Raw genomic sequence first — 27,275 nt, 5'->3', positions numbered from 1 at the left:
TATTATTAATCTTTGAATGAAATTAGTTCCTTATGGGTCAGGAGCTAGGGATGTGTTCTAGGATAGCAAGATTTTTGTTTTTTTCCCTTAGGATACTGTTTTTTCTCAGCAGTACTCAAAATGTAAAATCTCTCTTTCCCCTGCACCTGACTGCCAGACGGCTTTTAAAAACATGGCTTCTTTCCATATTTCTGCCCATTCGTGTCTTTGTGCCTTTGTTTATGCTGTGTTCTTTTACCTGATTACTTTCCTTTACATCACTATTCACTCTTAACTCATTCTTCAAAGCCAGCTCTTTCAAGATAGTTTCTTTTATTATTCGTGTACCCCAGTTGCTTCCCCTTCTCTTAACTCCTGTTAATCTTTGTATTATATTTCTCGTTTTGTGCAGAAAAGATTGTTAGTTTTCTGCCAGGTATAGTTCCAAATATTACTTAATTATCATTGTCATAACTAACATGTATTCGAGGGTGTTGCAATGTGCCATTTACTCTTCTAAACTCTATGTAAGGTCCTGGCTTTGGGTTGCTCAGTTAGTTAGAACGTTGTCCCAATACACTGAGGTTATGGGTTCGATCCCTGGTCAGGGCACATAAAAGAAAACAGCCAGTGAATTCATAAATAAATGGAACAACAAATCAATGTTTCTCTCTCTCCTCCTCCCTTCCTCTCTCCCTCTCTCTCTAAAAATCAATAAAAAATTTTCAAAAAAAAGAAATGTATGAAATCCTATATATGAATTTATTTAATCCTCATACCTACCTTCTAGGGTAAGTATTATTATTCCCATTTAATAAATGAGAATGATAAAAGTAATTTGCCTAAGACAACATAGCTAGCAAGTGGCAGAGCTAAGATTTGAATCCATACTCTTTACCACTGTGCTTTACTATCCTAGTAAATATTTACAGGTTCAGTTTCCCCAATTATTATTGTACTATAACTGCCTTAATTCATATTTTTTCTTCAGAATTTAGACAAACTGCTGAAATACATTATTTTTTAAAAAATCTGTTTTACCCATCCATTATTGTTATTTGAATTATCAAAAAGGTTTTTATGTTCTACACATTATTTACCCATAAGTGAATTTTTAATCTCTTTAAATATAATCTATTTTGATGAGATCAGGCAGCAGTATTGTAATCTGTGCTCTTTTTTTGGATCTTAGATGAAGTTTGAACATTATTTTTTTCTTTTGGTGAAAGCTTCCTTCCTATGTTTCATTTTTCAGCCATGGACTTTTTAAGATAGTATTCACTCTTGGGGACAAGAACAGCTTGTGCCTAGTTAGGACTGTATGAAATGTGTTTATTTATAATAATCATAAGGGAAAAATGAGGTAGTATTGGACCTGGAATCTTAAAATAGTTTGAAAATTGTTAGGAACTGGGTCTTAGTGTCCTATCTCCTAAGTTGTATCTTCATTTCTTTTTTATAGTTTTACTTTTCTGATTTCCTACTTTAGATTGTCAAAAATAGACATAGAAATATTAGCAACTGCCTGACTTCCTCTTTAAAACATAGAACTAATTTTTAAAATACAGATAGTTCACAGGCATGTTTAAGTGCCTCACTTTTTAACTTGTTTTTGAGACTTTCAAAACAGTGTCCTGGGTGTTGCCATGTTTTTGTAGATGAGAATGTCATTGTTTCAATAGAGAGCCTACATTGTTTTTGCTGAATTATATAGACTATCAAAACAAAAGGCTTTTTTTTTTTTTTAGCAAGACCTTTCAAGAATTAGAAATAAAGGGAACATGGTAAGATTATTTGGGATAGATATGTGAACTTTTCACTTGCTTTTAGATCCTGAAAGGGAGTTCTTTACTCTAAAACAAGGTACTGAAAGCAGTGTATTTTGAAAAAAATCTTTATCCTGCTTTACTGTTTGAAGCATTTTTATTTTATTTTTAGAGAGAGTGGAAGGGAGGGGGAGAGACAGAAAGAGAGAAACATCAATGTAAGACCAGAATCAAACCCACAACCCTTCAGTCCCAGGGCTGACACTAACCACTGAGCCAAACTGGCTAGGGCTGAAGCATTGATGGCCTCAAAGAATTTTAACCTTATGACTTTGACTTCTAAAACTTAAACTTGTTTAAAGTTTCTTTAAATAAATAAATAAAGTTTCTTTAGCATGTCTCTTACGGTTTTGAATCAGAATTTACTATTTACCAAAGCCTTAATAAACATTTGCATTACTACTTTTCTTTTTGAAGGTATAAAAGAAGATTCTTAAGTATGTTATTTGATTGAAAATAGCTACTAAATGTTAACTGCTCCAGATTTGATCTGGGCTATTTATTGATAACCCAGTTTTCCTGGCAAGAGGCAATAATATGTGTTTAAATGAGAGTCATCTTTATCATGTTTCTCTGCAAAGTACAACATTCTCTTTTTTAAAAATCTCTATATTATTTTTGTTTGCTGTGGTTAGGTGATTTAATATTACAAAATGAAAATATCAAAAAGGTGATAATGGAGTTGGATATTTGTAGTGTAAAGAGGTGTGAGAGAGCTATAATTTATGTTCTTTTCTTTAAATTAATTTTATAGGGAGAGGGAAGAAGAGAGAGAGAAACATTGATCTGTTGCCTCCTACACCCACCCTGACTGGGGATCCAACCCCAGCCTGGCTGTGTGCCCTGACGGGGAACTGAACCCGTGACCCCTTGGTCCACAGGATGATCAGGATGATGCTCCAACCAACTGAGCCACACAGGGCCAGGGCTGTTTCCAGCTTTTGTGTCTTATGTGAAGCCATGATTTCTCCAAAAGAAGAGGTGATGTGTTTTGTTTTGTTTTGTTTGTAGAACAGCTAGCTTCACAAACTGGCCATTGATATAGAATCACTTCCAGCTAACAGGAATGCTCTGGTAAGTTAGTAGTCTGAAGTAATGGCAAACCAGTTTTCCAGAGAAGAATCAGAACAAAGAAAGTAAACTTTAGCCACAGTAGCCAGTATCTTAAGAGAGGGATTCCATTTTTTCCTTTACATCATAAGTAATATATTTCAACTCCTTTAGTTTTATTGTTCGTCTATTATATTGGATTTCTCTAATATTATAGTAGAATAATCTGGTATGATGAATTTTGTTTCCCAGAGTCTTGTTGTTGTTTTCGTTTTGCCACTATATTATAATAGTGTTTCAGATTGCAATTTAAAAACTAGTCTATTATATGTGTGTTAGTCTGTTATATGTGTGTATCTATATTCACGTGCAGTCTGAAGAGTTGAAAAGGTTTTGGACTTTGGAATTGGGCTTTATACTTTTTTCTTTAGAGTTGTCGGGCATGTTGTTTAACTTTTTTAAACCTTGATTTTCTAATCTTTGCAGTAATTAATAATGACCACTGCATAGGTTTATTTTAAGTAGTAACTGAGTAAACCTTTGTTTCTTCCACACAGTAGATACTCAATAAAAGTCATTTCTTTGGTAAGGTATTTTTTTAAAGTTATTTCCAGATTTGATAATGCCGTATCCAAATAATTTTCTTTATGTTTTCTAATAGTCTCCCAGAAGAGTAAGAGATAATGAAGAGAATTGTGTGACTTTTAGACTAGTGAAGACAAAAGCATTTGTTCTGAAAAGAGGGAGGCAAATTAAAAAGTTCTCAAAACAGTATTTTAAAATGTTTGCTTAGCTACTTTGTGTGACACAGTATGACTTGTCAGGATGCCTTTATATACTAGGAATGTGCTTTATTGAAAGTAGGACTTTTATGAGCAGATTAATTAAATATAAAGAACTTAATACCATTAAGATGACTCAGATGACCATGTGGCTAGGAAAGTTTCCCACCCATGCCTTTTTTTCTAGTCTAAGCATTTATTATATACGGAGCATCTCTGATTATACGCTATTAATTGTCATTATTCAAGAGAAGATTAATTTTATCTATCTACAGTAAGATTATAATTTCTAATCTTTCATGTTTGGAGTACTTACTATTTTAAATTTTGGAAGTAATATCCTCTGTAAATCCTTTGGGCATATTTGGGCATATACTTTGTCCTTATTAAAACAAGCTAATGTCCCCTGGCTGGGTGGCTCAGTTGGATGGAGTGTTGTCCCGTGCACCAAAAGGTTGCGAGTTAGATTTCTGGTCAGGGCACATACCTGGGTTTCGGGTTCGTTACCTTTTTGGGGCACATACCGGGAGGCAACCAGTTGATGTTTCTCTCTCACGTCAGTGTTTCTCTCTCTCTCTCTTTCTCTCCCACCCCCTCCCTCCCTCCCTCCCTCTCTCCCTCCTCCCCCCCTTTCTCTCTCCCTTCCTCTTTCTCTAAAAAAAATCAATAAAAGCATATTCTTGGGTAAGGATTAAAAGAAACAAAGAAAGAAACAAGCTAATATCAGTGTACAAAGTACTGCTTGTAGAAACATTGATGTGTCTAGTCCATGAAGAATAGACATTTGAGGGGTAACAAAAGATGTGAAATGGCTCATAATGGTAATGACAATATGTTACAAAGTTTTCCCAAGAAAATAGTTCCATGTACCTAGTTGTCTTGTGGCTTTTCTTCTGGTAATTATAGTGTTTGATTTAAAAAATTGGGAAAACAGAAAGTACAAAGAAGAAATCCCCAAATCAAAAATCGCCCTATCTTGTCAAACAAAATCACTTTTAACTTTTTGATGTATGTCAATGTTGTATTTTTATCATCTGTGCATCAGTGCGTGTATTTACAAAATTATTTTACAAAAATTGTATTATGTTTGAGAGTTTGTGTGTGTGTTTTTTACTTTGAAAATTACTGACAGTATTTTCTTAGGACAGTTGTGTTTGAAAGAAGAAAAATAGAATGAAGATCTTGATGGGTAGAGTATTTGTAAGCTTTTCAGGTTAGTAAGAGTGGGGCTAGGATTTGTTGAAAAGCAATTAGAGGCTTGAATTTTACCTGCAGTGTTGACAATGACCTAAGATCAGGGATGGGGTTGGGGTCCTTCATCTGATTAGAGCTGTTTCTGTGATCACTCTTTTTGGAGTATTAAAAAGAATTTTCCGCCAGCCGGGCATGGCCCAGCGGTTGAATGTCGACCTAGGATCCAGGCGATCAGGGTTCGATTCCCGGTCAGGGCACATGCCCGGGGTGCGGGCTCGATCAATGACTGTCTCATCATTGATGTTTCTATCTCTCTCTCTCCCTCTCCTTTCCTCTCTCTGAAATCAATAAAGATATATTTAAAAAAATAAAAAAGAATTTTCCCCAGTGGGATTGCGATTTCTCTTTCAGAGTAGTCACAGAAGGCTTAAGGGGAAAGAGGAGATAAGAGACTTTTCTAAAATGAACATAAGATAGAATCAGCCAAACACACATGGTTTCAGTAAATATATTGGTTCTAACAATGGTGAAGTTCTAGTATGCCTGAATTCGGAAGAAACTTCAGGCCCTATCGAACTCTTAAACACCATTTTTTCAGATAAGGAAGTTACTTGACTTATCTAAAGTTGTGTAACTAGTTATTATGGGAGACAAGTAATGTAATTGGTTACTCTTAAATAATATGAAATTTATTACTTTTCTAAATTTCTGGTTTTGCTTTGTATTTTTCATGTGTGCAATTTGCTTAACTCCCTCAGTTTTTCTACTCATTTCTGTATAGTCCCATCTTTTACTTTATCTCTCTCCTCTTCAATAGCCATTATGTAGAATTAGTTTATATTTTATTTCTTTATTTTTTAATCCTCACCTAAGGATATTTTTTCCATTGCTTTTCAGAGAGAGTGGAAGGGGGGTGGTGGGGGGGAGAGGGAAAGGGAGAGAGGGGAAACAGACAGACAGACGTCAGTGTGAGAGAGAGACATCAATTGGTTGCCTCCCTCATGCACCCAGACTGGGGCTGGGGATCAAGCCTGCACCTGAGGTACGTGCCCTTCGAGACTCTTCAGTCCACGGGGCGACACTCTAACCACTGAACCAAACTGGCTAGGGTGAATTAGTTTATGTTTTAAAATCATTGTTGTTATTGAATAATTTTATCTTCTCTGTTTAAGGCTTTGTAAAAAGGAGTATTTAACTTTTTTTCTTTTTTTTATTGTTGACACTATCACAGATGTCCCCATTTTCCCCTACTTGTCCTCTTCCACCCAGCCCTCCCCCCACTTCCCTCTGGCCATCACTACACTGTTATCTGTGTGCATGGGTTAAACATATATGTTCTTTGGCTAATCCCTTCACCTTCTTTTATCCAGTCCCTTCCTTCCAGGAGTATGTAACTTTTCTGTGCCTTTCTCAAAACTGAATAAAATTTAATTACTATGTTTTATTTCCATATAATTGTAAATTTAAATTAATACTTTTACTATAACCTTGTCTTTACTATTATTGGGAACTCCACAACATTTTATCTGGAAAAAGGATTTCCAGCTCTTGTAATAGTGGAAGAATATTGGATAGAATAGGCTGAATGGGACAAGAATTGTCAGAAAAGCCCATGGGGAGTAAATTATATTATAGAAACACTCTTACTAAAATATGTTGTGAATCTACTTGTTCGTATTACTTTGACAAAATATAAATGCTAATTTATGAGGAGAAATTTTAATAGGAGAGAAGAAGACTGGAACTTTATTTTTAAAAGAATTTTGAAAAGTCCCAAAGGCAGAGAAAAAGAGAAACTAGAGTGTATGGATGGAAGTTTCCTTTAAAGCCATCTGAAAAGACTTGAAAGTGGAAGGGTGTGGTTACAATTGAGCTTCATAATTACCCAGAAAAGAGATTAGGAGATTTCTGTGCATTACGCAGTCCCTGGCGAGTATACAAATCATGGAGAACAGACAGTATTACTTGTAAGTTCTTGGGAAAAGTATTTGCTTTCAGTGATTAAGGAAAAGGGAAAATCTTTATTGAGATTGAAACCTGAGTCAAATGAAAGAATTTATCGTAATGGTAACTTTACAGGTTATAATGTATTTGGGCTCCTGTAAAAGAAAACCCTAGTTTAAAAAGTAAGGAAATTTATTGTATTACATAACAAGAAGTTCATTGGTAGTTTTCATGGTTGGTTGATTCAGTGGTCCAGTTTCTTTATCTCTGTCTGCTCTGTCATTATAGAGTTGACTTTATTTTCATACCTCTACAGATTGGCTGTAGCAATTGTGTACGTTGCATACAGATATGAAAAAATTTAGAAGAATAAAAGTAGATTTTTCTTCTCTGTACGTTCGTTTAGAAGTAGGAAACATTTCCTAGAAGTCCCCCCAGAAAATCCTCATGCTTCATTAGCTAGTATTGTGTTACATATCTTTCTTAAATTAATCTTTGTTGAGGGGCATGGGATTAGGGATTGATTTATTTTGGGTAGAATAGATGTATGTGGGGAGTTCAATCTCCATGACCATTATAGTAACTAGTGTAACAACTCCTCTCAAGAAATAGATTAAGAATTTATTGATGTGTGATCTTGATTAAGAGATGTGTGCTTTTGGTTAAGTTTCTTAATTTCTCTATACATTACCCCATCTATAAAATGGAGATGAATGATAATGCCTTTCTCATAAAGTTGTTTTTAGAATTAAATCAGATATGTAAGATAGCATGGGTTCTAACATTTAGTAAGTATGCAATAAATATATTAATAACTATTACTTGTACTTTTATACCTATGTAGTTTTATACTCAAAGAAAACTATAAAAATTGAATTTTCACTTTAAAGGGTTAGTTTTTTTCCTCCTGAAGATGTAAGAGCCTAAACCAAAGTTGTTGGAGCTTCCATTTTCTTCCCTAGTTTTCTTGCATGGTAGTGGCAAAATGGGAGAAAGCATAGTAAGTTTAATATGAACTGCCATTAAAACAATTTCTTGCCCTAGCCGGTCTGGCTCATTGGTTAGAGCATCAGCCCGTGGACTGAAAGGCCCGGGGTTCGATTTGGCCAAGGGCATGTACCTTGGTTGCAGGCTCAATCCCTGGCCTTAGTTGCTGTGCGAGTAGGAGGCAAACAATCGATGTTTCTCGCTCACACCAATGTTTCTCTCTCTCTCCCCCCCTCTCTCCCTTCTCTCCCTTCCACACAGTCTCTGAAAAGCGATGGGAGAAATATCCTCGGGTGAGGATTTAAAAAAATAAATAAAATTCTTATCAGCTAATACTTTTTATACTTGAGGTAGCATGAAAACTGAAGTGACACATTTTATGAAAATGTGCTGCTTTATTAATGATATATTAGTAATTTTCCTTAAAGTAGGCTTCTACATTTTTGTCTTTTTTGCTATAATAAAAAGTGTAAGCTGGTTAAGGTGTATTCTCTCTCATTCCTTGATATTTGCAGATGGCTTGTTCAATCAGTATATCAGTCAGCAGGAATATAAGCCACGATGGAGTCAGATCATTCCCAAAAGCACCAAAGGTAAGTCCTACCTTCTAAGGTATGAGTGCTTTTGCTGTAATGTTTCCTTTTTCCTAAGGTAACCTAAATTTCACAGTGCTCTGTTCATGAAAAGCGGCACAAGGTGTAGGTTCTTTAACCAGATGGCAGACTTAGTTTATTATACTAAATTTTTCTTTTAAGCCTTTTTGTTTTACTGCTATAACAGAAGATTGGGCAGTTCTTTCATAGAATACCATTGTAAACTACTTTTATAGACACTAAAATTATAGGCCATTGTGTTGTAATACCAAATGTATTTCTGAAAAACCTTAAGTTCTGCAAAATTGCTCACTAAAGCTAATAGGGCTTATGAGAAAAGTAGAAATGGGGCATACCATTCTAGATCTATGGGACTTTATTACCAGATACTAATAAAAATGAGAGGAGTAATCCTAATAAAAATAAATAATATCAGTATAGTTAAATCTTTGCAGGCACTCATATTGAGCTTCAAAATGAGTTTGGAGCCTTAAATCCTGGGGCTCATGTTGCCTTCTTAGAACTGTAGAACCTACAGGGCATTTACTTCTAATAAAGACTGTTTTAATCAAAATTTGAAGTCTGATCCAGGGTGTAGTTTAATTCATTAATCTAATTTTTTCAAATGGGGGAAGTTTTTGTCACTCCATCTGTACTCACTACTCTGCCAGATGGTTAACATAGTAGAAAGTGGGGCAATTCTTTACTGCAACTACTTGCATTAAAGGAAGGCAGTTCTGTGGATATTCAGCTTTTTCCTATTGTTGTCTTATATTGATTGCTAAGACCTTTAACTGCAAGAAAGCTTTCTTCTGATAGTGTTAAACACTAACATACTGGAAAAAGTTGCTGTGAGCTCCCATAATTCCCTGTTACAGGAGAATCAGTCTATTCTATAAGTCACATGTGAGGTCATTTTCTTCAAGGAAACATGTTGTAGCAAACAGACTATAATTGTGTATTTGAAACTAATGGATTAAATATAGAAAATACAAACATACCGACAATGCATTTATTCAGTGTTTTCTTAATCTGTTCTTGCAAGTGGCATTACTGCCTGGGGAGGAAGGAAGGAAAGGACGAAACTTCCATGCTAATGAGCCGCAAAATCTAAACCCACCTCTTAGAAAGGAGAAAGAATTGGCAGAGAACTTTTGAATGATCAGCTCTTAAGTACCATACTAATGAAATGCTTCAGTTTTGCATCTTATTTTTTATATGTAAGAACTGACATTTCAGTCTTTTTCATAGTACCCCTGTGAAATTAGTAAAAAGTTGCACATTTCCTATTTTACAGAGGAGGAAGATAATACAAGGAAAGTTATTAGTCAAAGTAATATATTTCAATGTGGAAGTTATAAAGAAAACCTTAAGTTTTCTGGTTTATATCAAGTAAGACATTAGAACCCTGTAACCTGTTGAACCATTGAAATTAAGTGACATCTTCATTTATATAAAATTTGGTATAAAGTAAGATTAGATACAAGTTAAGCAATAGTTTTCTCCTACAGAATGTTAGAAGTTTCACTGATTATATTTAAACCTGCCTCTTAAGCTTTGTGATGGAAATAATGAAAGGAAAGTAACCCTTAGTTTTCTCCGTCAGTATTCATATAAAATAGGTGGTCTCTCTTATGTGGAAACTGTTTTCTGAAATATTGGCACAAAGTTAACACAATAAGAAAATTTTCATTAGCATAAAACTTGATAACATCTTAGTTTTCTGTAGCTAGTTTTATGAACGTTAAAACTGTTCATTCTGCTTATAAGCTGTGCCTGAAATATATACTTGATATCTGATTCTGTAATTGTTTCCCACTTCACTTTGTCACTTCAGTAGTTTAGAGTTTTCTTGTGTTAGGTTTTTGTGGAATATTCTTTGTCTTTGCTGACTTACTACATTGTTCATAAATACATTGAAAATAGCTTCAGATTGCATTAATAGTCTGTAAGCAATTGGAAAACAGAGCAAGATAATTATTATAAACATAGCTATGAGTCATATTATTTCTTTTGAGCCTTTGTACTTAGTACTGGAAAAACAAGTGTGTGTTATTTTTACTACTCATTACAGGCTTATGAGTAAAGTTACTCTGGGTTCGAGGTTATTCTGTGTTATCCCTTTAAAAGAAAATATTGTTTCTACTTCAGGTGATGGGGAAGATAACCGACCAGGAATGAGAGGGGGCCATCAGATGGTTATTGATGTTCAAACAGGTGAGGAATACTTGCAAGGGAAAGCAATTTTTTTTTTTTAATTATGCATTTTTAAATATCAGGTAAACATGAATATACTTCTTTCCATTCATTACAAAGGTTAAATGTTATTGCCCATAACCAAGTGGCAAAGAAAATAGTCATTAGCCATAGGTATAATCTAAACTACCTGTGAGAGGAGAGGCTGCTGCACAAATGAAATTAGATAACCTAAAAGAAATGTAATGTGTAGCCCTTTATAGCTCTGTGTGTGTGTATATGTGTGTGTAGTTTTATTTGTATTTTATTTTCATAGTAAACTGTGATGTATTTCTGGATTTTCAGTGCATTTCTATTTTAATGACATACTATGGGAATTACAGCAATGAAGGAGACAAGATATATTTTTAGAGGGAGAGACTTATCAAATTAAGTAGCTTAAGTGTTGGTGGATCCATTAATTGCTAAACACTGTTCACAAGCTTATAAATAATTTACGTTGTTATTTTTTGCTACCTTTTAAATTTTTTATAAATTGGTATTGAAATTTTTTCTTAGGTTCCTACAGGCTAGGATAGCTTAAGTACCATTATATTTAGAGGTTAATACTAAAATTTTAATATGTTTCAAATTACCATCTTGAAAAGCAAATAACACCAATAATTTAATATAATTTTACTTTATTATCTGATTTTAGAAAACTTTACTACATAGAATGCCAATATTCATCCGTTCATAGTGCTTTAGGAATAAAGTTGTTTTTGTTGACATAAAATAAGGGTAAAAATTATTTCAGTGTAAATAATCTAGGCATAAGTTAATGTATTTTCACAAATATTTTGTAAGTAAGAAGAGAAATTATAGTATTTTATTTAAAATTAGCTGCTAAATTCATGTAGTAACCTGTGAACTTGTTTAGCAGTATTATGTAGATAGAAAAGCTGTGGTATATTTACACCGTGGAATACTATGCAACTATAAAAAAGAAGGATCTTTTATCCTTTGGGACAGCATGGAGGGAACTAGAAAGTGTTATGCTAAGTGAAATAAGCCAGTTAGAGAAAGACAAGTATCACATGATCTCACTTATATGTGGAATGTAATAAACAGAATAAACTGATGAACAAAATGGATCCAGAGGCATAGAATCATGGAACAGACTGAGGGATCTCAGAGGCAAGGTGGGATGGGGGAGTAGGTGGAAGAGATTAATCAAAGAACTTATATATTTATAAGCATAACCCATGGATACAGACACTGATCTGGGGAAGGCCTGGGGAGGGGTGAGGTGGAGGGTTTCAATGGGGGTAAAAAGGGGACATCTGTAATATTTTCAACAATAAGATAATAAACAAACAAACAAACTGCTAAATTCGTGTAGTACCCTGTGAACTTGTTTAGCAATATTATTGGGGTTCTTTGGAAATGGTTCATTTCAAGACATAGGGATTTGCTTTCCTGTTCTTGGCCCTTCCTTTCCAACCTCCAAGAAATAGGTTTAACTCAGCTGTAGATTCTTAGGCTTCTAGGCATCTTTTTTTCTACCTGAGAGTCTAATAAATGTACTTTTGCTTATTTCCCAAAAGAAACAGATTTATGTACAAATGGCTTTTTAATCTAGAAAATTAAATACTTGAAAATAGAGATGAAAATTTGTGTTTAGATTGTCTCCAGTACTTTTTTCCTCTTTTGAAAATATAGTGGAATTTATAATGCCTTTGTTATGTCTGGGTGGTAGTTACCAGTGGTTTAAAATTTTCTACTTTAAAATGCGGTATCAAAAATTTGTATGATTAATGTATATTATAAGTTGCAGAAAATTTTATTCACCAGCATTACTTTTAGAAAAGGAACTGTTTATTTGGGAAAGTGCTTTAGAGTACAAGATAAAATGCGAAGGAGCTATTCTTTGCAATATAGTAAGGAGAACTTGCTTGTTAGGACCAGAGAAAGGGAACAAGGCAAAACATAGAGATAAATGGTAGTGGAGCCAGCAAATGGCAGAATGTCACACTTCGTGAATATGACTCTTCTGTCACCAAAATCTTAGAAGTTCTCTCTAGTAAAACTGAGTTGGGGGAGGGGGAGAGAGAGAGAGAGTGAGTGTGTGAGTGTGTGTGTGTGTGTATGTGGGGAGTTGGGTAGGGTAGGGTAGAGGAACTGGTGATGCAATTTGTCTTGGAGTCCAGCGTGAGGTGGGGCAGGAGTGCAGCTTCTGAGAATTGAGTTGTCTTGAAGCAGAGAGAATTGTAAGGAAAGATGCCCTAGGACAAGTTAGAGAAAGAATTTTGTCCTTTCACAAGACTGCAATTGTGGTTTAGGTTAAGTTCAAACAGATGTCTGATGTTGAAGGTTGGTAATCCAGGAATCTGCTATGATCAAGAGAAAACAAAAGTAGTCAAAAAAAACTAATAATAATGCTATTGAAAAGTCTGGTAATTTTTATATCTTGGCATTCCCAGTCTTTTGCTTCAGCCCATTATTGTGTCTATATTCCTTTCTGTTGCCATTCTCTATCCTCTTGGCATTGCAGTGTTTTCTTAAATGGGGCTTCATGAATGGCTTTAAGGGGTGCAGGATACTCTTGAAATGACGTGCAGTATTTTTGTGTCTGCATTTGTGGAGTTTCCTGGGAAGATTGGTTGCCATATTTTTTAAGGGTTAATAAGGTCTATTAATTTTTTGAATTTCATGGTAAATATTGATGACCTAGGTATTCTAATAAAATTTCAAATAACATTCCTTACTCCACATAAGTAGTGTTCATTGTTAATGTAATAGTGTTACAAAGTAAAACTGTTTCTTACTTCTCCCTTACTCTTGGTTTCCCCTGATTATTTGTTGTTAAACCTGAGGTGTGTGAAGAAGACAGTAACAGGCAATAAACTCAGAGGTAATGGGGAGACCAGATTGTGTTGTCTGTTAGGCCCTTGTAAGAACTTTAGCCTTTATTCAGAGCGAAATGAGAAGACATTGTTGGATTTTGAGAATGCTGTGAACTGACTTTGCATTTTAAAAAGATAAATTTGGGTGAAGGGCACAAGCAAAGAGACTTTTTGGGAAGCAGCAGCTTACCAGAGAAGTGATGATAGCATTGGCTCATGCTAGAGTGTTAATAGTAATGTTGAGAATTGGTCAAATTTTGAATGTATTTTGAAGATGTCGTACAGAGCTGATGGGATTTGCTGATGGATTGGATGTGAGGTGTGAGAGAAAGGAGTGAAGGATGACTCAAGATTTTGACCCGAGTGATTGGAAAAATAGTGTAGCGGTTCCCTAAGATGGTAAAACAAGAGGATCAGTTATGGTGGGTTGTTCAGGAACTCAGCTTTAGATAGGTCAAGTATGAGATGCCAGTTAGACATTCAAGAAGGTTTGTCAAGTTAGTGGTGGGTATATTCGTTTGCAGTTCCAGAGACAGGTCCAGGCAGAATCAGTGCCTCTGTGTACTTATATAGCACTTGGTTTAGACTGTTATTTCTCCTCCTGTTTAGTTGTTTGAATAGGTGTTAGGCATCTCATTCTGCTCCCTCTTGACTCTCCAGCCCTGGTGGTCTTATCCTCCTGAGGGGGAAGGACAAGGCTCTTGCCTTATTTATTTTCTTGGCCACAGAGCCTAGTATGTAGATGTACACTAAATGTTTGCTGAATTGAATAAAAAATTTTAAATCCAGTTTCCTTCAAGTGGAAAGAAAAATATTTACTTGGCAACTGCACTCTGATACTGCTATAATCCTTGATGTGTCATGGTGTCATTTATTGTAATATGCTAATATTTTTCTGAGGTAAATTTTTGTAGTTGGTTATATTGTAATATATTTAAATTTTCTGATGTTTCTGCTTGTTTTATTCTAGTATATAGGTTATGCTTTCTTAAAGCTGTAGTTGTCATTACCTTGGGATCTAGGTGGAAAAATTAAGTTTTATATAGCTTTGCATTCTTTAGGGTAACATTTAGTGCTTTCTGAATTTGAGTACAAGAGCAGAATCTGGGATATACTTGGAAATTTTTCTCAAGAAATCCTTCTATTTCTATTATAAAACTATTAATAGCAGGATTCATCAAGGTGCTTTCATATACTTTAAGTATTTATTTCATCACGTATGTACCAGTATGCTCTTAATCAGGTTGATCTTAATCTTCTTCAAAGAGATTTTACTTCTTGTAAATATTTGAAAAATCTTTCCTTTTCCAGTCTTATTATATAACAACCAAATATAGTGTTCAGGGGTTGACTTTGTGGGAAAGGAGAGTGTGTGTGTGTGTGTGTGTGTGTGTGTGTGTATGTGTGTGTGTCTGTGTGTGTGTCTGTGTGTGTCTGTGTGTGTGTCTGTGTCTGTGTGTGTGTGTGTCTGTGTGTGTGTGTATGTGTGTGTGTCTGTGTGTGTGTGTGTGTCTGTGTGTGTGTGTGTGTGTGTGTGTGTGTATAGACATACCTGGGTTTGAATCCCCCTGACTTTACCACTTTTTGTTTCATCTTGAATGAGTTATAATAATTTGATAAAAATGGGAATAATAAATTAAGTTAGACTGAGAGTTAAAGAAATAATGTATTTTATATGTAAAGTATGTATTATTTATATAATTTATATACGTATATATTTTTTAATCATCACCAGAGGATATTTTTTCCATCACTTTTTCGAGAGAGTAGAAGGGGGAGAGAGACAGACAAAGAGAGAATGATAGAGACAGAGAGAGAGAGAGAAACACCGATGTGAGAGAGAGACATTGATTGGTTGCCTCCCACGTGAATCCCAACCAGGGTGGGATCAAGCCTGCAACCGAGGTATATGCCCTTGGCCATAATCAAACCTGGGACACGTCAGTCCGTGGGCTGATGCTCTAACCACTGTGCATAACTATCTAGGGCTACATACATATTTTTAATATGTTTTTATTGATTTCAGAGAGAGGCTGGGAGAGGGAAAGAGATATAGAAACATCAGTGAAGAGAGAATCACTGATTGGCTGCCTCCTGCACCCCTCCCACTGGGGATCTAGCCTGAAACCTGGGCATGTGCCCTGACCAGGAATGGAACTATGACCTCCTGGTTCATGGGTAGACACTCAACCACTGAGCCACACCGGCCGGGCATAATTTACATTTTTTTATATGCAGCATATTAATGTACAGTATATACTGATTAGTTTTTGACAGAATCTCACAGTGGAAATACTTTTAAATAATTTACAATTTTGTAAAACAATTTAAAACAACTTGAAAAGCAGTGTTGAGGGAAAAAATAACTTATCCATTATTGTTTTGGTCTATTTGTTTCATCTTTTATATATATTGTACTAATTTTAGAAAGGAAGGGAAGCCATAAATATACTTCTAAGATTTTTAGAAAAAATTATTAAACCCCATTTAAGAATTTTATTGATAAGGAGTAGGTAGTGTTAATAATAAAGAATTATTTTCCCACGTAGAGTTTGAAGAACCTGGAAGTTTTATCTTTATGAAGTTGGTGCCTAAGTAATAAAATAGAGTTTAGAGAAGCCTAGCTGTTATTTTAAGTATGCATTTTGAAGTATGCATTTCCAGAGTGAGGGCTCTTAATCTGTTGAAATTATGTACAAAATTTTGTTTGTATGTACATTTTTCTGGGAAGAAAATCCATGAATTCAGATCATCAAAGGGACTTAACTCAAAAAGTTAAGAACACTTTCACTAGAATAAAACTTCCTAAAGTTTGTTACATCTTTTTAAGTGACTTGTATTTCAGAGCAATTATTGCTTCACAGTGTTTCATGTATCTAGTTTTTTTTAAATTTTAAAAACTTAATAATACCTAAATTTCCTTTTCCGTGTTTAATCTATAGTTGTTTTTTTATTTTGCTGCAGCTCCAAGAATAGAGTGACCATTTTTAAAAGTACATGATGACATAAATTTTAATATTTAATTTTTAAACCTTCCTTCCTTCCTGAGTGAATTCTATCATTCATACCATGGTAGGAGAAGTACCATGGTATTTTGTTCTACTGCATGTATCTGTCAGTTTTATTGATTATAATCCCTGTACCTGGTACCTCTCTACTTAGATGCTTCAACTCAGAATTGGGTTTCAGCTCTGGGGAAAATGAGGCAAATAGAGAGAAAAGACATGTCTATTTTGTTTCAGGATTCAGTCTGTTCAGATGAGAATTTAAATGTTCATTCTACCAGGAAGTTCTTTGTCGTGTAACTCTCAGTGAATTTTGAGAACCTTTTGTACCAGCCTTTTTCCCTCTCTCAATCGAAATACATAGTAAGACCCAAGCAAAACCCCAGTATTTAGTATCTATAAAAGAAGTTTGAGGGGGTGATTCCTGTCACTTGGAAGAGCCCCTCTATGGCAATTTGTACCTTTGACTATACTGTACCAATTCTATATAAGTGCTTTTTTTTTTTTTACATGTGGTGCCACATAATTGGTTTTCCTTACATTCCTTAAAGAAACCTTTGAAGGAAGTAGGTAAACATAGGTTTTTGTTGTGAATTATAAATATATTCATATGGCTAATTTCTGTAGCTACACATGCATGAATCCTTTTCTTTCATACAGTTATCACACAGGAATTCTGAAATATAGCCTTAATTAAAAATCCAATATATATTGTCATAGGCAGAAAAAAACCTTTTAGCAGGGAAAGTAACTATATGTTGAATTCACTAAAAACATCAGTGTCCATATAGTTTTTTAATCATAGCTTTATGTAAGAATATAGCTCTGTTTTAAAAGGGAGGTGGGTGAATCCAGTTGATAATCTGCTGGGTCATGCGAGTTCAAGGAAATGGCTGAAGCATATAAAAACATCCTTTCCCTTCTCATTTATTGCTCTCTCCAAGATTTCTCATGTCCATTTAAGGTTTTCCTAACTGCATTTTTAGAAGGATTAAACTGTTAAACTATATATTCTGACTGTTTCATTTTTATCTTGAATATAAATTTGTATTTCTTAACACTTTTTCCCCCACTTTTTTTTTTTCTCTTTGGTGTCTATATTAAACTAAGAATTAAGTTAATCTCCTTCACTAGCCTATTAACCCTTCTCTTACCTCTTCTGTTTGGCACATGAATTTTATTTAAGGTTGGGCCCACACTGTTAGTGCATAGTGTATGTATTCTATATTGTTTCAAAGTGGAAAAATAAATTTAACCACAAAAATAGTGTGCCATCTTGTGGAGGATAATGCAATTAGCACAGTCTGATTTACCCCTAAAAATCAGAATAGGATAGATATTCCATTTGGGCTCTCAAAAAAAAAAGCGTGCTGCTTTGTAAAAATGATGTGAACCTTATTTTTAGTGTACATATGATATGTAGATTAGTACTACTGGTACTAAGTAGCTGTAGGGTTTATTTAATACTGGTACCAAAAAGTCCTGTGCCAAAGAATATGGTTGAATTTTAGTTTTTGTGGCCTGAGTAATGAGAGATTTATTGATTGGTTGGTGATTGTTTCATTTATAGTATCAGAAGGAAATTGGTTTAACATTTTGAACATATGCTCTTATTGGTCAATTTACTTCCAGGTTCTTTCTTTCATTGGCTCCTCCTTTTCAGTCAACCCCATATGCTGCAAGTTGAGATCTGACCATGTTAAGCCTCTGCCTAAAATCTTCTGTAGCTACTCCAAAGTCAGTGGCGTCAAGTTCTTAGTTTCTGTGTTGTCATTTAACCCCTTCCATGTTCTGGCCACTACCTGCCTTTTTAACCCTTCTTCACCTACTACCTTGTATGTTCTTTTAAATTGAACCGTGCATTTATTCATTACACAGTTTTTACCACTTTGCATGCATTATCTAAGTCTCACAGTTGCTTTATGAGATAGGAACTGTGTGCCATTTTAGAGATGAGGAAACCAGTAGTTAAGGAGCTTGGTGGTGATCACACAGCTGTGGTTGTAGAGTCAGTTCTGTTTGAGATCTGTCTGACTTGAGAGTCCATGTCTTCTAAAACACTTTTTGTGTTTTTCTGCCTCTGTACCTTTACTTTTTAATTGCTGAAATGTTTTCTTCTTTGTCCCCTATTCTGTCAACAAAGCCACCTTGTGATGCAAATACCATTGTTATGAAACCTTTCCTGACTCCCCTCAACCAGGTATTCTCGCTTCTCTCTTTTGAAGCCTCATGGAGCTTTTGACCTTTGTTATGGCACTTAGCTACAGTGCAGCCATGATTTATGTACTTGTTTTAAAAATATTTTTTTATTGATTTTTTTTTTTTAGAGAGAGGAAGGGAGAGGGAGAGAGAAATAAACATTGATGTGAAGAGAAACATTGATTGGTTCCCTGCTATACACACCCTGATCGAGGACACAACCTGGGTATGTGTCCTGACCAGGAATTGAACTGGCAACTTTCAGTGCATGGGGCCACTCAACCAACTGAGCCATATCGGCCAGGGCTGTGCGTGTGGTGTATTCTTTTTTTTTAATTCTTACCAAGGATTTTTCCCCCCATTGCTTTTCAGAAAGAAGGGGGGGGGATCGATCGATGTGAGAGAGACAAATTGATTGGTTGCCTCTGGCAAGCGCCCTGACCTACTGAGGCCAGGGATCAAGCCTGCAACCAAGGAATGTGCCCTTGACTGGCATTGAACCCGAGACCCTTCACTCCCCAGGCCAATGTTCTAACCACTGAGCCAAACCAGCTAGGGCTTGTTTTATATTCTTGACTTGACTGTAAGCTCCTTGAGGGTAGCGACTATTTTTTTTTTAATCTCTGAAGTACCTTGCCAATTCAGATTAGTTCTCAAAAAATAGTGACTGTTATATAAAAACAAAAAACATGAATTGTTATATAACCTCTAAGCATGAGAATGGACATTCAGTAAACCAAACAACTACCCTGTTACAAATAATGTTTTCTTCTCCTTTCTTAACTTCTCACTACAGTTCTCTCCAATTATTTTTTAAAAGTTTCTTATTTATGTATTAAATAATACTTTCACTGGTATTTGTTTCTAGGTAATATTTCACCTAAATGATTTGAATTAAATTAGATGATTTAATTAAAATTTTCTTATGCATTTTATTCAGGTATGTCAGAAGGTCCTGTTTCCGTGTGATTTATTCAATTTTACTATTAAACTTCAACTGGGACCACAAAGTATTCATGGACTAGAATGACATCTTGGATTAATTCCATTGGGATGCTTGCTCTGTGCCAGATTTTATTTTGCTCAGCTATCAATGAGGCTGTTGTGGAAATGTGGGTTTTCTTTGCTGTGAGAATTTATGCGTACAAAGGGACCTGCTTTTCAGAAAGAACATTGAGAACCCGGAGTCTAAGAGGAAGGGTTATTAAAGTTAATGAACCAGGGTAACCTTATCCAGAGGGTGCCCAGAAACACTATAAAACAAAAGGTCAATTGCTATTGCTATTTTAGTTATATACCCCATCTCTCTCCAGGCTTCAGAATTTAACAGGGTTAACTGCCTTTATAGTGAGGCTGTGGCAAATAATTTTTAAGCCCGATGAAAATTCTGTAAAATTCTATGTATCTGGGCATTACTGTGTGCCATTTGGGAAACAGAATGTTACTTAAGTAATGATAATGGATTGTTTTGTAGTTCTGAGATAAGACAATTTTTAATAGTTTAATTCCCACTATTTCACATTTCTACAGAGCCATAGTGTTCTAGGTACTAAATTAGATATGGAATCAGGCATAATAATACTGTTTTTATGGCATCTATGGTACTTAGGAACTACAAAGTATTTTTTCTTTCTGTGCATTTTAAAGGTAGGAATGCTGTTCATACTTGATAGCCTTCAGAATGTTTTCATGTAACTTATATCTGAAGAACTTTAGCACAACACTGAGAGTTTTGTAGATCAAAAAATGAAGAACCAGTGAGGTTAAGTGACCTGTCACTGAGTTAGCACTAGAATTCATTCCTGTTCCAGTGGTCTGTTCTTATCCAGAAGTATTGTTCTGATTTCCTAAGATTTTGTGGGCATAGAATGGGACATTACAGTTTGAAAATTCACTTAGAGTTTGAAATTACATGACAATATGACAAAAATCTCTTAGAAAACAGCCCAACTCTATGAATGGCAAGACTTCTTAAATGGTGTTACAGTATTTCCAAGTGCACTCTGAATTGTAACCCTTTATGGTGGGACATGGCTTAGATGACATTCTCCTCATATATAAGATTAAGGCATGTCAATTAGAGAGTAGATGGCTTTACAGTTTTCCTGTGATGTCTTATTTAACTTTATAAAAAATAATTACTGGGCTTGTATAACCAGTAGGCATAAGACATTTTTTACGAAGGGAGGAAATATTTGAAGAAAGGAAAGACACTCATTATATAAAGAAGAATGAGATGATACACATTGTTATGTATAAAGATTTTCACTATTTACTGAGCAAGAAATCAGTTTTGTTTTGTTTTTTAATATATTTTTATTGATTTCAGAGAGAGGAAAGGAGAGGGAGAGAGAGAGATAGAAACATCAATGATTAGAGAGTCATTGATCAGCTGCCCCCTGCGTACCCCCAACTGGGGATCGAGCCCACAACCTGGGCATGTGCCCTGACTGGGAATCAAACCATAATCTCATGGATCCTAGGTTGATGCTCAACCGCTGAGCCACACCCGGCTGGGCAAGAAATCAGTATTGTCACAGGGATAAAGTTGATGGATATAATAGATATTTCAGAGTTAGAAGATACCAGATCCTAAAAATGACTGAAAGGTTGATTTATACTGTAAATTTATGATTTACAGTATATATGGAAAAATTTCCCCCAGTTTCCATGGGAATACCAAGGCCATATGCATCACTTTATTCTTAAGATATCTAACTTTAACTCCCAGCTAATTATTGTTTTTGGTGTTGCATTAGAGAGAAAACAGTTATTATGTGATTTTTTTTCTTCAAGAAATAGCTAGATGTCTTTATATTTTATACTATTTATTTCTTTGGTATTTCTTTTTTTTTTGTGTGTGTCTCTCTTTTTTCTCTTTGTAGTCTGAAGCTGCATTATTAAGAAGATGGTAAATGTAAATTTTTCGTGGCCTAACACAGAAACAACTACACTGGCTGCACATCAGATTCACCCTGGATACTTTAAAAATGCAGACTCTTTTTACCTACTGAAGACCTATGGAGTCAGAATCTTAGGGAATGCCTCCTCATTGTCTGTATTTTTATAAATCTCTCAAAATAGTGGTTCCATAGCAGCCTTTCCATATACTCATTTATTCCTAGTTTAGGAAAAGCTAGTCTAGAAATATTTTGGAATGTTCCAGTTTAAAAATTTTAAGTTTATTTAGATGCACCTTCTTAAATAATCTTAGAGATTATTACCCTAGGTCTGGTTACCTTGACTTATATTTTGTCCTTAAGTTTATCTCTTTATCCATATTTTTCTAATTTTCATAGAGACCGTTTATTTGTTTGGTGGCTGGGATGGAACACAGGATCTTGCTGACTTCTGGGCATACAGTGTGAAGGAGAACCAGTGGACATGTATCTCTAGAGACACTGAGAAAGAGGCAAGTTCTCAGACTTTTCGTCCATCGGTATTGCAATAGGGGTGTGGGTATATGCTTTTTCTGGATGATTTGTATTCTTTTCTAATGTCTATCAGCAGTGATTGCAGAAGAATTTGTGGTGAACAAGTCTGACTTAAGTACTCTTGCATTCCAGCTTTTATACATGGTTCTTCAACTACTTGTACATGAACAAATCTGTCTTAGAGATAACTAGAAATGAATATCTAATGTCATTTAGTTTTTACTACTTTCCTAGAAATGTAACTGTGTGACTATCTTTTTTCTCATGTTCCTATTACCTCCACTCTTATTTCAAGCATTTATCTTATTTTAAGTTCCTCTGGAAAATTGTGCTTTGGATGTCTTCACTATCTCACTATTTTGGTCCTTCACTGTTTGACTAAATATCAGTTTTACAAATGACGTATATTTTATTTTTACCTAAACTTGTACGTATGTATTTGTATCTGTCTGTCTGTTGATACATGTATCTATAAAGCATTTCCATCATGAATAAGATGGCTTGGATTTATAGCTTTGAATTAAATAAGTGTATAAATTATACACTCGTATAAAGGAAAAATTAATTAAGGGTTTTCCCCCAAAATCTTTATAGAATTTTTTATTGTACCCTCTGACTAAGATATTTCAGATTGTGAGGTTAAAAATAAACTGTAACAGCCCGGCCAGGCGTGGCTCAGTGGTTGAATGTCAACCTGTGATCCAGGAGATTGCAGTTCGATTCCCCGTCAGGGCATGTGCCTGGCTGGGTTGTAGGCTCAATCCCAGGTTGGGGGCATGTAGAAGGCAGCTGATCAGTGATGACTCTCTCATCATTGATGTTTCTCTCTCTTTCTCCCTCTCCCTTCCTCTCTCTGAAATCAAGAAAGATATATTAAAAAACAAAAAATCTTTTAAAAATAAACTATAACAAAACAGTAGGAGCTGCAAATGCAAAGTGAGAGAAAAAGACCTAATTTAAAACCCACTGATTTTCATCCAGGAAGGCCATTTCAAAAAAATCTGGTGCTATGTCTTCAATCCTAGGACACTGGATTCTTGCTTACTCATGTTCCATGGATTAATAATTTGATTAATTGTTCTTTCCAAAGGTATCTTAAAATTTTGATTTCTATTTATTATTCCTATAAAAGTGGCCTTTGTTTTTCAGTATTAAAGTACCATCTTCTGAAATGATTATTTCTATCCTCAACAAAAATAGAACACCTAAAAAAATACCTAACTTTTTTCTCTTCAACTATTTTAAATGTAGGTTGATTGCATCTGTAATTATTCTTGCAATAAGTCTAGGATTTATCCTGAAACCCTCCTTCTTATTTATAGAGTATCTAATTAGTGCCTGAGTTCCAACAGTTCTAGCACCCAATATTGCATTTCACATGTCTTTTTCTTTTTGTCTTTTTTTTGGCATTAATTCCAACTTTATGGTTCCTTTCTTAAACATTTTTGCCTCTATTGTGGACCCCAGATCTATTTTCTATTCAGTTAGCACAGTCTTAAGAACATATTTGGCCATGTGACACCTGCTCACACCCCATGGTTAGCTTCAGCCCATTTCAGTTATCTATTATATTCTGTTTCTTTCAGAACTTCACAAAACTTCAGTGGCAAATAATAATAAGTGTGTACTCAAAAGTTTACAGATTGGCTGGGTCATTCTTTTGGTTTTGGCTGGGTTCACTCATGTATCAGGAGTCAGCAGGCCATCAGCTAGTGCAGGATAGCTTCAGCTGGGATTACTTGGCTCTGTTCTATGTAATTGCTCACCTTCCTGTTGGCTGGCTGGAACTTATTCTGTGTCTGCGGCAGGGCTGCAAGGGGGATGAAGTGGACAGGGGCATGCCACCAAATTTGCTGTTGTCCCATTGGCCAAAGGAAGTCATGTGCCCAAGTCCAAAATCACTAGTTAGGGGCACTATCAAATGGCATAGATACAGGGAAGTTAGAATAACAACAGTAATCAGAATGATAAAGCAATTTATCTACCTTAGTTTTTGTTTGTATTTTTTTGTTTTTGCTTAGAGTAAAAACTTCCAATTTTTTTTGTCATGATTTGGTCCCTATTTACTTTTCTTGCCTCATCTCCTGACTTTGTGTGCCAGCCAAATCTGTATACAGTGGTACCTTGGTTTTCAAATGTCTCCGTTGACAAACATTTCAGTTTATGAACACCATAAACCCGGGAGTAAATGCTTCAGGTTTGAATATGCCTCAGAAGTTGAACATGCCCCACGGCTTCCGCTGAGGGCAAGATCCTGAGGCCCAGCTGTTGGCTGTGGATCCCTCGGTTTTCAAACGTTTCAGAACTCGAACGAGCTTCTGGAACGGATTACGTTCGAAAACCGGGACACCACTATAGTTGCTGGAATTATTTAACTTTCTCATCTGTGTCCTTTTGCAATAGGTTTTTCCCTGTTTGGAATTAACACAGGCTCCTCCTCCCATGTACCTTACTTTTACCTAGTAAATGACTGGTTATTCTTTAAAACTCAGTTCAAACTTCACTTCCTCTCTGAAGTGTTCTTCTCTTCTCCATGCAGAATTAGAAGCTTTTTTTTTTTGTGTGTGTGTGTGTGTGTGTGTGTGCCCATTTAATTAATACCTTATATTCTTTGAATGGGTTACTGTAATGATTGGTTTACATTCCTATGTTTCTACCTAGACTCTGAATTCCTTAAGGCATAAATCATATACTTTTTAGTGAGTAAATAGGTGATAGAAGTTAAATGGAAAGTTAATACTGGAGAAAAGCAAGGTAATGATAAATAAAAAATTCAGGAGAGTGGCTATTTGGCAGGACAGGTTGGTTTAGGCAGGATTTCAAAGGTAATATTAATGTTCTACTTTTGAAGCTGGGCATGATTATTACTTTTGTACCATTTATACATGTTATAAGTAATATTTAGAATGCAAATAATAATTATTTAAAACTTATACTGGAAAAATACAGAAATTATTTTTATGAGAATACTGTGCCTGTTATTTTGAAGTCAGTAGATATAAGTGGTGACCTAGTTCTGGAGTTTGGATTTATTATAGTTTATTACTTTTTTCATATAGACACCAGAAAAAACTTTTGTTGATTTATTGATGAATTGAATGGTAATATATGGCTCTAGCATAAATGCTCATTCCTTCCAAAATTGAAGTTAATATTTCATCATCTAATTTTATTTTTGATACCAGTGAGTGCAAGTTATTATTTGATGATACCCCAGAGCTTGTGTTGTGAAAGTATGATATACAGTTAAGCAAAATTAATTTAATTCACTTAAATTAAACATGTATCTAATAATACAGTTAAGAGATTGAAAGAATGGTATGGCTCAGCTCTTAAAGAGAATAATTATTTTAAATGTGGAAGTTAATATGCAAGTAAGTTTTTGGGTTTTTTTTTTAATCCTCACTCGAGGATATTTTTTCCATTACCTTTCAGAGAGAATGAAAGAGAGAGAGAGAAACATTGATGTGAGAGAGGCACACTGATTGGTTGCCTTCTGCACGCACCCTTACCAGGGCCAGGGATCAAGCCTGAAACTGAGGTACTGCCCTTGACCGAAATCAAACCTGGGACCCTTCAGTCCATGGGTCGACGCTCTGACCACTGAGCCAAACTGGCTAGGGCGCAAGTAAGTTTTTATAGGTTCAAAATGTATTTTTGTTTAGTTTTGCATTTTTATAAATCTCTTTAATGTCTGACTTAGTGGAAGACAGCTAGATTTTCATATGTGCTGCTCCTCTTAATCTCTTGTGACATACTGTTTGTGTGGAATATATGAGGAAAATTGGACCTCACATAGATATGTTTTATGAAAGGAGAGTAGTATTTAAATAGCTCTTTTAGATAATTGCACATATTCCTTTTTTTATAAATATGGGTTTTTGTTTACTTTAGAGAGAGAGAGAAACATCGATTGGCTGCCTGCTGTATGCACTTTGACAGGGGTCGAACCCGCAATCTGGGTATGTGCCCTGCCCAGGAATCAAACTGGTAACCTTTTGGTGCATGGGACATTGCCCAACCAACTGAGCCACACCGACCAGAGCTGCACATGTTCCTTTTTGATCTCATATCCTAAATTAACCAGTGATTGTTTCCTAAAGGTAATTGCATTGTAGACTCTGAAGCCGTATCAGCTAATATTTTGTATTCTGTTACATTAAAACATATTGGTCTATCTTGCTCTTTGAATGGACCTTTTATCCATGGTGTTTTTTACCCATGTGTTTGGTCACTTGAAAAATATTGGTTCCCTGAGTTATACACATCTTCTAAATGTCGACATTTTATTATACAATATCCAAAAATAACACATTTGTTAATGTCACTATCAGTCTCAGAGAAGACTTAAAGTATTGGGAAGGAGTCAAGATTACAGTAGTGGGTAGGAGTTTTCAAAAATTCTAATTTTTGCTTAATTTAAAAATGTGCTTTTTATCATTGGAAACTAATTTTGTGAGTTGTTTTCCTTCAAAATGACATATTTCATTTATTTTTCAAAAAATACCAGCCATATCACAATGTCTGAATAACAATACTTGGATAGTTAGTTTTCTTTCCAGTAAATATAGTGTTCCATGGGAAAAGCATCTAGGTCAGCTTGCAACTTGGTCACATAGGTGCTTTTTCTTGAGATAATCATTATATATCAAGTAGCATTTTTTTTAGTTTTCTAAATCTCTTTAATGTTTGGTTTAATAGAAAGCAACTGGATTCTGATCTTCTTTTGCGCTCACTATATTGCTATATCAAAAATCATGTAGCCTCTGGAAAATTTCACCTACATTCATAAGAAAATAAGAGTGAAAGGATAAATTTTTATCTTATATTGTTATGAAAATAACATTGACTTTGTGGATTCCCTGAAGTGTTTTGGAGACTCCAGACTGCACTGAGAACAGCTGCTTTAATTTAATCCACAATCCCTATTCAGATATAGACAATTATCCCAGTAATTCCTTAGTAATGTCCTTTATAAGTGTCCCACTGTCAGCCCAACCCCCATCCCTGACCTAGGACTCAGTTCATGATCATGCATTGCATTTCAGTGTCATGTTTCTTTAGTCACCTTTCATCTGGAATAGTTCCTTAACCTTTCCTTGTCTTCCTTGACGTTGACATTTTTGGAATACAAAGCTGTTATTTTGTAGACTATTCCTCAGTTGGATTTGTCTGATGTTTCCTTAGGACTGGATTTAGGT

The 27,275-nt window shown here is 35.1% G+C and overlaps 1 protein-coding gene across 2 annotated transcripts in view; it reads left to right on the top strand.

Moving 5' to 3' along the window:
• Positions 1–27,275, top strand: part of MKLN1 (muskelin 1) — a 152,211-nt gene that overhangs the window by 69,863 nt on the left and 55,073 nt on the right. Inside the window, exons 7-9 of one of the 2 annotated variants that reach the window (XM_016217680.2) lie at positions 8,278–8,355; positions 10,507–10,572; positions 21,940–22,052. In XM_016217680.2, coding sequence (XP_016073166.1) covers positions 8,278–8,355; positions 10,507–10,572; positions 21,940–22,052 — 257 coding nt within the window. The remainder of the gene's footprint in view (positions 1–8,277; positions 8,356–10,506; positions 10,573–21,939; positions 22,053–27,275) is intronic. The other variant, XM_087821013.1, reaches the window with a different exon arrangement.

The sequence above is a fragment of the Miniopterus natalensis genome, chromosome 10 (genome assembly GCF_054644295.1).
Source record: "Miniopterus natalensis isolate mMinNat1 chromosome 10, mMinNat1.hap1, whole genome shotgun sequence".
Taxonomy (NCBI): Eukaryota; Metazoa; Chordata; class Mammalia; order Chiroptera; family Miniopteridae; genus Miniopterus; species Miniopterus natalensis.
Note: the sequence above shows the minus strand (reverse complement) of the source record. Positions and strands in the feature narration are given on the sequence as shown.